Raw genomic sequence first — 13,634 nt, 5'->3', positions numbered from 1 at the left:
TATTTTTTTGTATTAAAACATATGTAGTGGGTCTCATATGTTATAATATTCATTGATTCTATTTGTTTTATTTTTTTCTTTTATCACAAGTATAGTTTACCGATCGTGTTACTATAGAAAAAAAATATGAATCGTACAAAATTTAGAAATTGATAAAAACAAATTTTTTTTCAGTGATAAAAACAAATTATTCTCTAATTAGAGTATGTATTCTAACAGAAATACACCAATAAATCTAAGAGTTGTCTGACTTCCAAAATTAAAGTTAACAAATATTATAGTATTTTTTTCCACAAAATTCTCTAAACTCAACCGGTTGAGCTACCGACACCAAATCATGGTTGAAAATGTTGCAAATTTTGAGTTTATGTATCATATATGTTTTTAAGTCATATTTTAATTGTATATCTTTTTAGATGCAGTTTTTTCCAACTCATTTATTTAGTTATTGGCAAAACATATAAAATAAGTTAAAGTTTCTTTATAATTAATCTCGATTTACTACTTTATAAAATAATATCCAAATTATAAACAAAGTACTTTATAAATAAATAGAGTACATTATATAAGAAATAAGTTTTAAAATATTGCTCATACGTACTTGTTTTGGGATATCATCTATCAACTAAATAGATGAATTCCTCTTTTCTTTTGAGTGCACAAATAGATGAATATACAAAAGGGACCATTCATGTTAGAATCGAAGTCCATCGCTGTCTCTTTTTATACTCATTGTTTTTACTTCTCAGACATCGATCTCCCACAGTTTTGAAAATGACAGGTGAAAAATGGAAATGGTAATATTCAAAACAAGGAGTGAGCATGTTAAAAGACCAACATATATAGATTTGTGAATTCGAATTTTTGTGCACGAAAGAAGACTGAATTTTGTGACGAAAAAATAGTTATAACTGAGCTTAAAGTTGTTTTTTTTTTTTTTTTTAATGTAGTTTTCATTCCTAAGTTTATCAGATATTAATGATATGTTACAAGTATGATCAACCTGCTTACAGTATATAAAGGAGTCTGATTAATATACATGCAAAAAAAAAAAAAACTGAATTTCTTTTAATGTGAAGGTATATATATTTATCTTGATCATCATGTAAGCAAATATTTAAGTGTGTGACAATATTATAGAACATTGAAAGTAAGAGAGAGCAAATCTAAAACAAAGAAAGAACACTATCTCCGACCACTAGTAATGAAATAGTAGACTTGATTATTGCTTTCTTACAGAGTAAGTAGTTAAATTCTTGTTAAGTTTTTATTATTTCACTTTTGTTGATGCATGTTGATACGAGAGATATTTTACGTCACGTTAAACTGTATAAAATTGATTAAAGAGTTGTAAAAAAGATCACTTAGTGATTATAGCTAGTGTTCAATGGTTGCTAAAACAAAAGAAACAAGTCATGCGTGTAGTAATTACAAAATTACATTAATTAACATAAGTAACTACTACATTTCAAAAGATTAATCTTGCATTACGATTTATGAACATCGGTTGCCAAAACAAGAAATAAGTCATGCGTGTAGAAGAAGGGACCCTTGATCTTGTAAGATGGTGAACTACAAAATTCGAAGGTGGTGTAGTCTTCTGACAATATCCCAATATAATTCACACGAGGGCAGCTTTTGAGTTGTTTTATTTTCCTTTGAGGTGGACCAAAAATAAAGTTCTATGCTTGCAGAAGAAAGGGCCCTTGTTGCGGACATCTATAGTGTTGATATAACTTGGAAAAGCCATGCAAGAGATAAGAAGAGCAAGCAAAATTTTCTTTGTTTTATAAATAAATAACTCAAAATGTTTGGAATTTAAGAATTTATTTTTAACTAGGACAGACATCTATGATCTCATTTAGGAATGGATCTTAATAGTCTGGTTTAAAAGTGCAATGTGTATGCGTTGGTGGTACGAGATTTAGCCTATATAAGATCCGATTGTGGTCATGACTCAGACTCATGATCATGAACGTATTGGGATATGCGTGAGTTACCAAGACTGATGAAAATGATGTGAACTATGTAGTTTTTTTTTTTTCGTTAGCCAAAACCATATTACGTGATCAGTTACAAAAACTGATAGATACATTGAATTAGTGATTTTGGTTCTTTGTATAAATCTTCTTCGAATTTTTTTGTTCTATTTTCTTCATCATTCGTTAGTACTATGTAAATCACTATGTCAAGTGACACTGTCAATGTCATATTTAAAAACGTTAGTTTTTCCGAATATTTTAACATTTTACAAAACAAAACAAAACAATTACGAGATGAGAAAGTAACTTATTGTGTCGGCTATCATTAGATGGACAGACAACTTATATGGCATCTCTTGATCTCTTTATGATAAGGGAATACCTATATTTTCGGTCCGACTCTAGCTATTCTTTAAATTTATGATGCTATCTTTTAATTATAATCAATTCATTGATGCTCTTTTTCCAAATCAATTAAAGTTTGAAAATGATTAGAATGGATGGTGAAAAAACAATGTAATCCCCTGTATAGAACCATCTCAATGTTTTAAAGTGACCAAATCAACATATGTGAACATGTGATCAACATTTTAACATTCATTCTCCTACGAACGAATCCTATATATATTTCAAGGGAGATATATAATTTAAAAAAAAAATAAGAGCAGAGAAAATATCGCAGTTACTATCATGAAAAATGGATAATCACATCTAACAGATAACTTAATTTATGATCAACATCATATATGCTTTTACAATAGAAGTATTAGAATTGATAAATTAAAAAAAAAGGATTCTATTCAAATTTATTTATGTACACAATTGTGTAAATTAAACAATTACTGTCTTCTATAATATATCTGTTCTTTTGTCAACTTATAGTATTTTATATACTTGTACATATATTATGAATAGAGACAAACCGATATTACAAAGGATTCTCTAGAAATTTCAAAAGCAAACGTTTATGAGTTGATCATTTATATTTTGAAGACTTATATAAAAAAGGTATTTTTTATCCTTACACCTCATAATTTGCATGTGAGCCAAAATAATTGAGGCCCTACATTAATCATAACATTCATTTCTATATCACAATCACAGAATATATCAATATAGCTCCATTGTATTTATTCGATCATTGTTGTTTTAATATTTCTCAACTTGTCTATAGATTTAAAAAGCATGTACATATAAAATAAGTATAAATGGAGTTCATTTTATGAGATTTTTCAATAGAATCGTTGTCGTTTAATATAGAGATAGCGATAACGTAAACAAGAAAAATGAGCTTAGTGATAAAGACAACGATGATGGCGGTGTGAAGACAATATTATAAAGTTGCATTATCAACCAGTCATGGGGACTTAATATTCAAATTTCAAGACATGAGTTTTTATTAATATTTCTTAAAAGTTTTTAATTAATAGTTTCTTTTGGAAAACAATGACCCAGCAGTCGTTAAATGTTCTTTTAATAAAACTTGATAACGTATAATTTTCTTGAAAATGTTTTGGTTATACTTACAGTAAAACAAGCAAATTTATCGACAAATTGGAACTTGTTAAAAGATTTCTTAGACCATTACAAAATAATATATTTTAATTATTATTATATATTTAAATAATAAATTAGTAAAAAGAAAATTGATTAATTATAAATTGTTATATTTTAGATGAACGATTCTTCCCATGCTCACTAAAAAAATGTTTTCCACTTTTTGATTTACTTTATTATTATTTTTTTAATTTTTATTTGAGAGTAACTCTAAGAGTAACTACTATTGGACATGTTCTTAGAAAGTCTGTGCTTTTTCTTAAGCATCATATACAAAATATAAATGTAATTATATCGCCAAACAAAAAAATATCTTGTGTGTTTATAATTTACGAAAAATGTTTAATTTTTTTAATAGTCTAGATTTATAATTGATTACAAATTATGAGACATGTTACATAATATTTTACTATAGATAATGTCTTCTGATCCTATTAAATTCACTACAAATACTTTCGGTTTCATACTCTTGATAGATAACTCCTGCTCCATGCTGGACACCTTCAATTATATGTAGAATCACGGAAAATGGTGATAGTTGTGTATTATTAGAGATCATCTATAAATTTTACATCCATACTTCTTGATGTAGAAACATCAGTGAACTCTCTGTGACTCTGTCAACCACTTCGCGAAGAGGGCTTCCATAATACTTAGTTTAACAGAAATTTTATTTTGTTCATTTAAAATATCAATCATAAAGATGATAACAATATAAAACAATCGAACAATATGTATCCTTTGCCTGGTTATCAACATTTTAAAATATATTATGTTGGTCCAATATTTACAAAAGCCCTAGGGTATAATTTTGTGGATACCCTTGAAACAAAAACCATATCTATAAAATCAAATAATGCTTATGGGGTCTTGGGCTTTCCAAGCCTTGCCCACCGACGTGAGCTGGACATAATAGTTGCGTTAGTACTTACTTTAAACAAAATGTAAGTGAAATTAAAACTGATGGTCAAAAACTTTATAATACTGTATTGTCTAAGAAACAAGAAGTAAAACCTTTTGATTAGTAAAACTTTGGTACCACAAACTTGCCTTTGAACGTTCAAGCCGATCTGCCGATGTCAATATGGTCACAAAATCTCCAATGTGTTTTTTTTTCCTTCCATATTCACTTTTATATTGACCCCAAAATAGTCAGACTAGCTTTTAAAACCGTGTCGGACTGGTCAGATTGACATGTATTATTGTAACTTTGTAAGTATGAAACTAGTTGCAAAGAAACTATTGAAAAGCCTTACTTCATATTTCAATCCCTTTAGGAAAACTTTTTTTCCAATGAAGAATTGGTACGTATGAAAAAAATACAATACAACAAGATAACTGATACATGAAAGAAGTGGAGCTTTTTTTTTCTTTTTTTTTTTTCTACTTTGTATATAAAGGAAAAAAGAAAGAATGAGAAGATCATTCATCTGAAAACCAGATTGTGGCAGCTCCTATCACATGGGTACGGACAGTCTATCAGCTTCACTTCAGCTCTATCAAAATACCAATCTCCAACCGCTATCGCCACCGCCTATATCGTAGTTTCAAAAAAAAAAACGTTAGAGAATTGATTATTTCAAAACGCTAATTGTTGTTTAAAGGCAAGTAAAGATGAATATGTGCATACCTTTTTGTGGATAACAGGAGAATTATCGGCGAACCAAGTGTCTTGCCTTTCGGTTTGGCAATGAGAAAAGCAAGAATTGATAAACAAACCGTTCTTTTTCATTTTCGAGAATCCGGTTACAGCTCTCAACATCTGATTTCTAAACCCTGTTATTAAAATGACAGCATTATAAGATAAGAGTGGGTTGGATATTAAGAAAATTTGGAATATTCAGATTCTTTCGACCTTGCAAGAACCGTATTTGCGCTGGAGTACATCTGCCATGGTTCAATCTGCATTCATGCCAATAACCACTAGGATCTGCACTTGGTGGAGCTATACTGCTTTGAATCTGTTAAAGCAAACCAAAAATGGTTACTTTTAATAATCTTGATTAGCATTAAAAAAAATGCATGGAGTTAGCAGAAGAAAACTTAATTACCTGCCAAATATCATAAGCTGCATTGACAATAAAAAGAGGAGTTTTCATCTGACTGATCAAGTTTTGAGGGAAGAAACACTGTCTCGAAGCAAATGATAAAAGAGTTTACGGATCAGCTTTTGCGGTTGTGTACAAAAGAGAATCGATTTAGACTAAAGGAAGAAGAGCTTATTACAGAGGTTGGATTGAGATGGTTAGTGCATAAATGTGGCAAATTGTTCTTCACTCCCTGATTCATTACCATAGAAACAAAGTGTTAATGTATAATCTTTTGAATTATAAAGTTTATAATATGAAGATGATTTTTAAATAACAACACACCTGCAACTGCACAACACCATTGTATAGGTTTCTTATCGTGTGACCACCGGAAACATCAGGCCTATGACCACAGAAAAGGAGCGATTCAGTCAACTGTCAACATATATACTAAGTTGATTTTTTTAAGAAGAAACAGAAGTAAAGAAAATTCATATGAAGTAACTTACGTGTCCAAGAACAAGCCAGCATCACTTAAGCATTTGACTTTGGTATATCTTGAAAACAAATTTCTGAATTCGTCACAACGTAAGATCACTGCTAGACCACCTGCAGAGCATCCAGATAGAAGTGCCTGAAACAGTAGTAGTAAACAAATTTAGAAAAAAAAAAAACTGTTTCATCAATGTAAAGAAAAGATATAAGCAAGAGAAAGGACAAAAGTGAAAACACCTGTTTGGCATTACGCATTCCCTTGGACTTTAAATCTTCCATTGCAGCTCTCCATATCTTCTCTCCTCGAAACTGAAGCCGTGCAGCCTAAAAAAAGAACAAAACAACTCAAACCTCAGTAGAAGCATAAAAATCAAGAAACTGAAATGTATGGTCTCTAGAGAAACAAGATTCATCGGTATCAATGAGAACCTTGTTCTGACTATCTCCGCTGAAGGAACCACCATCGCAGTAACGAAGCTTTACTCTATTCCAGTTGAAAAAGTCTGCAAATATAGACGAAATGAGCTATGGTTTCTTCAAAACTTTTTACTAATAAAAGTCTAAAAGACAAAAGACCTGGATTTTCTTGAGCTTTGTTGCTAAGTATTCCTGTAAACTGTATCTGTTTCTCCATATAGTTAGAAGAACCACGACGAGACTTCTTTCGGTATACACAGTTCCTAATATTGTCACACCATCCTCCTCCCTTTCAGCATTTCCAAATTCCAATTCCAATTTTTAGTAACAAAACAAGACTTAAAATATATATATATATAGAACCAAAAAAACACAAAAAAACATATCTTCTATGGCTAACCTCTAATTGAATGAGCCAGCTATTGGCTCCAAATCCATGTCCACGATGTAAGTGATATCCAGGCAATGTACCATCCAAACAAACTGTAATTAAGACCACACAGATCTTATATTCAAAAACACTGTTCTGTTTTTACAAATTTTTCCATTGAATCATTGATGCTATATAGCCACATTAGTACATTACATAATGTACCTCACATTCAAAAATCAAAAAGTGGCTTACTATAAAATGAACTATCCAAGACACATGAGTGATACTAATATATGATAAACAAACAAACAAAAAACCCATTTGTTTGTGGTAAAAAAACAGAGAGATAGAGAGAGAAAGTACCAGCTCCTTTGGAACCAGCTCCTCTGATAAGTGTGAGACCAACCATTAAAGGATTAAAATTGGAAGTAAATTTGGAGAAACCAAACTCTAATTCCTCAATGCGATCTAACTCAGTGACATTGAACTCAAAATACCCATTTGCCTCATTCCCAAGAACCAGTCCTGCAACTACAAAACCTAACAAGAATAGCTTCCACATTGCTCTCTCTTGAACTCTTTCTTAGAGCTGTGAGTGAAGAAAGAATGGTTAAAAGTAGAAAAATCAGAAAGAAGGATATAAAACAAATGCAGAAACTCGTAATGTGTTAGTGAAAGAATCGATCTTTGTGTTCAGCTTTTAATAATAAGAAGGATAAGAAAGAAGAAGAAGGAGACAGAGCAGAGAAGTGCAGTGAAGAAAAGACTGTTTTAAAAAAGAGGTTTCATGGCTGGATTCACGTTTGGAATCTCATTACCTCGATCTTCTTAATACTATTAATCTTAATTAAACTATACTTAAACTATTTATTTTTATTTTAATAATTATAGTTAATTTATTTTATTTTTTAAGACAAAAAGGGGGAAGAGACCATCTTTTAGTTTACTAGACAGTCTAGACGTTTGGTTCATACTTGAAACCCACACACATCAACTTACAAAAGAGGTAACCAATACGAATTTATGATATCTATCTTTTTCATTATTTAGATGTTTTTTCATGGTATTTTCTAAATTACGCATTGGAAAGTATTATTTATTCAACTAATAATTTTAGGAGTATATGCACTACATACCATAAAAATGAAAAGTATTTAACAAACTACCATGGGACCCACAATCTATTCTCTCTTCATATACAATTATTTTTATACCCATTACATATATTACATGTTATTTGTTTAAATATCATGTTATTTTTGTTTTTTGAACGAAATTATATATCAGTTTGGGTTCACAAATGAAATAGTTAGGGTTTAAAGTTTACAATTAAAACGAAATTATATGTCGGTTTGGGTTCACAAATGAGATTGTTAAGGTTTAGATTTTACAATTAGAACGAAATTATATGTCGGTTTGGGTTCACAAATAAGATGGTTAGAGTTTAAATTTTACAATTAGAACGAAATTATATATCGGTTTGGGTTCACAAATGAGATGGTTAGGGTTTAGATTTTACAATTAGAACGAAATTATATGTCAGTTTGGGTTCATAAATGAGATGTAAAATATAAATATTACATGCTATTTTAAAAAATTTCACGTAATCTTTCATTTCTACATTACAATAAAATAAGAAAAGGGTGATTTTGTCTTTTTACTTCCAAAAAACGTGGGTCCCATGGTATTCTCCTATTAAAAAAAATTGTTGTGCTATTCTCTTAAATAACTTTTAGAATTGTGGTATTTATTTAATTAACCCATAATTTTATTTAATTATGATATCTCTCTATGTTTTTTTTTTCTTTAAAATTCCCCGCACTTCCCACACCAACCAATCTATCTAATGATGTTGAAGAAGCACAATAAAATCATGAGCGATAATTACGGAAGTGGTAATCATGTAATTGCCGACTCATCCATTTGGATTTAAAACATTCTTTTAAGATTAATTAAACTCATACCATCATTGTTTTTGATTGAGTCTGAAGTAACCAAGGATGTCAAAATTAATATACACACAAGCACTATTTTTGTCAAAGAGTGAACAAAATAAATTCTAAAGATGCTCAAATATGAAACTTATATCAACAGAAAAATGGATTAACATCCATATTTTTATCACCACCTCCTCCAAAACAGTTATAGGCTATAATAATTAAGTCCAAAAACTATTTGACTAACCAAACAAAAATGTCTAATACTATTTTGATTGTGTGTTTGAAAGTAATGGCTGGTATAGAAGTGGTGGTGCAATTTGTAAATCCGATGCACATGTTACGCTCCTACAATACAAATAAACCCAGACGGTACGGTGCTATCATCCACTCAACTCAACTGTGTTCTTTTTTAGTTTTCTAAAAAGGTCCTTTTGTTTCGATTTTATTTGTGTATGAGCCTCAGTCACGGGATTTGTTAACTTTTAATTATTTTTCAATACTAGTTTTTGCCTTCTTCAATTGAATACATATTTTGTCATCATCTATAATTGCAGAGTTGAAACATGACATTTCCATTTAAAAAAATTTGCATGATATTGCTGTCCAAAATCATAAGTTCTTGATATATAAAATCCTCTTTTCTATAAAACTACTATAAAAGCCTTGCAATATTTGTTTACTAGTAAAGTAGTCATAGTACAAATTTTGTGGTGTAAAGAGAATACGGTGTTGCAGCTTAATTTGTTGAACATTAATTAGGATGTTACATAAAAATAAAAGTTCGGGGAATTAATTGTGAACTTGAGAAAACATGAAGGGGTTATGAAAGGACTAGAACCGTTAAGTCCCTTTGTATGTTTCCGTGGGACGTAATTAATATTGTACGGTTCTCCATAAAATCCTGTCGGTGTGAGTTTTCATAGAGTAATCGTATTTAAAATGGTCACGTACCACCACCGTCTTGCGTCTTCTTATACACAATGATTAGATAATAACTCGCGCTGGTAGCGCGGAGAATTTTTTTTATTTTGTTATTTGTTAATATTATATTTATGTTGTATCATTCATGTACATGTTATATAACATAGTACTATATGGTGAATTTTGATTCATATTAAACTACTAATACGTAGGCATGGAAACTACTACCAATACCTATATTGGACCCGTTTTTCGGTTTGTATCCATCCCGAAAAAAGGTACCCGCAGCTTTAGGGTCGAGTGAAGGGTATAATAATTATATTATCCATGAATAATGATCGAGTATTGAATATTAATTTAATTTTTGAGCGTCTCGTTACCCGTCTCATTACCTGTTCTATTACCCGACTATAAATACACGTTAATATTTTGTAGAATAATGTTACCAGCGTGAGGAAATATTTACGTAAATTTGGATTTGTTTGTTACAAAATAATAGTAGAAAATTTATTAATTCTATACATTTTATAAAATCATATATTTAATTTACTTAAGGTCATACTCTGATTTCGACCCGTAGTCGTTAATTACACATTCGGTAAAGCCAAAAAAATCCAACAAAACATGTATTGACCCGTGATATGGTATTACAAATTGATGTGATCGTGTTTAGAGATCTTAGTATATCAAATTTACAAATTGAAGTTATTGGTATAACATGTTGTATATTAATTTTATAGGTGAAAATTACAATTAGGTTATGTATATTATCAATATTATACACTTAGTATTGTTTATATAGTGAATATTGTGTATAAACAATTAATTTTTAGCCAATTAAATAGTTTGTTATTATTTCCTAAGATTTATGAAACAATAAATAAAGTTTTATTATTTTGTAAACAAATCTAAACTTTTCTTTTGTTAATTATTAGAATAATTAAAATATAATAGCATTTTCGTAATATGTCACATCAGAACTGGTTAAATTTTTAACAACATAGCTTAAATAAGTATATAGATATATTTTAAAAATATAAACAATGTTGTATCCTAATTTTAATATATATTTGTTATTATTAAATGATTTAGATATGTAAATATTTAATCTTAGTTTTATAAATAAATTTAAGTTTTATAATTTTCTAAATAGTTTGTTATTGTTTCCTAAGATTTCTGAAACAATAAATAGAATCTTTTTAATTATTTTATTACATAATTTCGAAATAATTTTATTATTATTTTATTAAACAATTTTGAAATAATATTTTATTAATAATTTCTTGTAATCTAATAAATTAATAATTACTATTTTTTGGATAATCATTTTCAGGTTACAACAAATTAATATTAAGATTCTGTTATTATATTTTGTATTAAAATACAGTGGCATTTTGTGTAATATTTTACATGGAGTAGGGTTATTTGTTTAAAGGGTTGCTTAAATAAGTATATAGATTATATTTGTTGTAGATATCAATAATGTAAGACGTTACATGAAAAAAAAAACCCACGACGTATCACCCATTCACCACCGTTACGTTCTTTGGTTTTTACTCTTTGCCCCATACGATTCCCTTTTTTTGATCAAAATATGATTCTATTCATTCAAATAGAAAACATACAGAGAGAGGGATAAAGAATCCCATAGTTTAAAGAGATTGAAAGATTACAAGAAGAAGCTTTCCCCAAAGCCATAAGCAAATACAAACATAAAGAGAACATCAAGCAAGGTTCCATGAGAGCTATGACACAAAGGCTAAGAAGCAATTGTAGGCATGTGGGATCATGGTTGTAGGATTGGACATCATCGAGGATCTCGAGAGATGACAAGTAGGTCACGGTCAAAAGACACAATGCCGTTGATAGAAGAATCAGATCCAAGGAACTAGCTGAAGTGAGGCGCACCAGCAGACGTAGAACCAAGGTATGGATTTGGGGGTCAAAGACCCGGGAGGTGATGGAGGTGCGGGTACATGTTTGCTCACTAAAGATGAACCTGAAATAAGCAGCTAGAATCATCGTGGGGTGATTGTTAGTAGAGAAGCTTCTCAGACCATAACCACAGCCTCGACAAATTGAGTTTAGGACTAGTATGCCATGAAACTTCAGGAACTTAGGAGCATGGGATTTCAGAGTTGAAGCTAAAACCAGGAATCGCAGAGTATAAATGCAGAACCGTAACATAACAGGTGGAGCCTCTCTGCCATGGAAATGGTGATCAAGCCATCCACACAAGGTCTGTAGTCGGATCAACATTGGTGAAGAGAAGTCAGACCTGAGCTTCGAAGGAGATGATTGTTGCAAGGCAATGGAATCAGTAGAGTTTATCGGAGAAGAAGCTAAAAGCAGGTGCATAGAGTAAGTGTAGTGTCGTAGCAAACCAGGTGGATCCTTTCTGCCATGAAAATGGTGATCAAGAAAGCCACACAAGGTATGCATTCGACAGAACACGGGAACAAAACCAAATAGCCTGCGCTTCAGGAAAGGGTGTGGATGTTGGGAATTAAAGCGAACATTGTAATTCCAGATTTGGGGGCCAACAAACAATGTCGTGGGTTGAGCAGTCGCCAAAGTTCTAACATACTCAATGTACTTCCAAGACACACTAGCTAACTGGTTTCTCTGATGCAGTCTTCGAACATCGAGTATTACCAAGCAAGCTAAGAGCGGCCTATAGGATAACAGGGAGTTTGATAGAGAGAACCTGGTCCATTGGGGAATTGGCAAAACCATTGGGTCTGCAAAGCTCTCGAGGTGACACGTCTGTGAGGTGGGAGTCCAAAATCGGGGGCAAAACGCAGTTCTGGGAGATACTTCGTCAAGCAGCCACTCAAACGAAGGATCAGATGGTGTAGCTGAGGGAAGATCTTCAGAGGCGGAGCACACACCGGATCGAGAAATTGGGAGATCTAGGGACTTTGAAACCTTTGACGGTAGGCCTGGGCGAGGGTAGTTGAGGATGGGTTTCGCCGGACACCACATCCTTCGATATAAGAGCAGAGTCAGGTCTTCATCGTCTGGATCTGGGATGTTGGTCGGAGAGTTCAAAAGAGACATAAAAAGAAAATAAAAGGGGAAAAAAGAGTCACAAAAGGAGAATAGGGAGAACAGGAAGCAGCAGAGAAGCAACGGGAATGAGAGCACCCGACGCCGGTGAGCCGGAGCTCTACCGGCGTCGGGAAGAGATAGTGGTCGCGGCGCCTCGGTAATAGTGTCTGGGAGAGAATATTAGGGCGAACTCGTTTTTTTGTTTAGTTTAATCATACTACTAGAAGTGCCCCATACGATTCCCATGCACGAATAATGAAACGATCCTTATTTGTATAATTGTATTTTGTTAATTTGACACCCCAATTGTACAGTTTCGTTTACTAGCTATGGTTTCTTATAAACCCTTTAACAAAAAAAAAAGCTATGGTTTCTTATCAAGTAATAACTACACTTTCTCTTTGGAATTGTATATATATATATATATATATAAATATATATATATATATATATATATATATATATAATGAAAATTTTGTCCATCCCTAAATGGTTTAGGGAGAAGTTGTTTTTATTATGTGTCGGAAAAAAAGAAGAAAAGAAAAGAATGGAAGAATAATAGGCCATGGGCCATAACGAGCTGATGGGCTTATTAGGTTTAAAGGCCTCATTAAGTTGACCAGGCTCTAGCGCGCCCACACGTGTTGAGGAGGCGGGAAAACAACATCACCGGCGTTAGTCAGTCAGAGAGACCCAAAGTGGCATAGTTCCCTTCCCTGAGAGAGAAAAGAACAAAGCCTTCGCCTCGCTGATTCGCTCTGTTTTATCTGTAAATCGCCATGGGTATCAAGGTCTGGTGCAAGCGGAACGATTACTTCTTGTTTCAATTTTAGATTACGATTCCTGAATTCGATCTAATGTTTGTGTT

At 31.7% G+C, this 13,634-nt stretch overlaps 2 protein-coding genes across 3 annotated transcripts in view; one reads left to right on the top strand and one right to left on the bottom strand.

The window, feature by feature from the left end:
• LOC104771142 (pectin acetylesterase 10) lies at positions 4,780 to 7,687 on the bottom strand. Its single transcript, XM_010495617.2, has 12 exons — positions 7,218 to 7,687; positions 6,882 to 6,964; positions 6,641 to 6,770; positions 6,494 to 6,567; positions 6,302 to 6,388; positions 6,079 to 6,203; positions 5,912 to 5,972; positions 5,766 to 5,819; positions 5,591 to 5,668; positions 5,395 to 5,500; positions 5,170 to 5,315; positions 4,780 to 5,073 (listed from the first exon to the last, which is right to left on the bottom strand). Exons 1-12 carry the CDS (start codon positions 7,414 to 7,416, stop codon positions 4,966 to 4,968), a joined length of 1,251 nt encoding a protein of 416 aa, XP_010493919.1. The 5' UTR covers positions 7,417 to 7,687; the 3' UTR covers positions 4,780 to 4,965.
• LOC104771140 (flap endonuclease 1-like) overlaps positions 13,432 to 13,634 on the top strand; it is a 3,926-nt gene continuing 3,723 nt past the window's right edge. The window contains exon 1 of one of the 2 annotated variants that reach the window (XM_019241636.1): positions 13,432 to 13,561. In XM_019241636.1, coding sequence (XP_019097181.1) covers positions 13,546 to 13,561 — 16 coding nt within the window. In that variant the 5' untranslated portion in view covers positions 13,432 to 13,545. The remainder of the gene's footprint in view (positions 13,562 to 13,634) is intronic. The other variant, XM_010495614.2, reaches the window with a different exon arrangement.

This window comes from Camelina sativa, chromosome 20 (genome assembly GCF_000633955.1).
Source record: "Camelina sativa cultivar DH55 chromosome 20, Cs, whole genome shotgun sequence".
Lineage (NCBI taxonomy): Eukaryota > Viridiplantae > Streptophyta > Magnoliopsida > Brassicales > Brassicaceae > Camelina > Camelina sativa.
The sequence above is the reverse complement of the archived record's forward strand: the minus strand, read 5'-3'. Positions and strand labels throughout refer to the sequence as shown.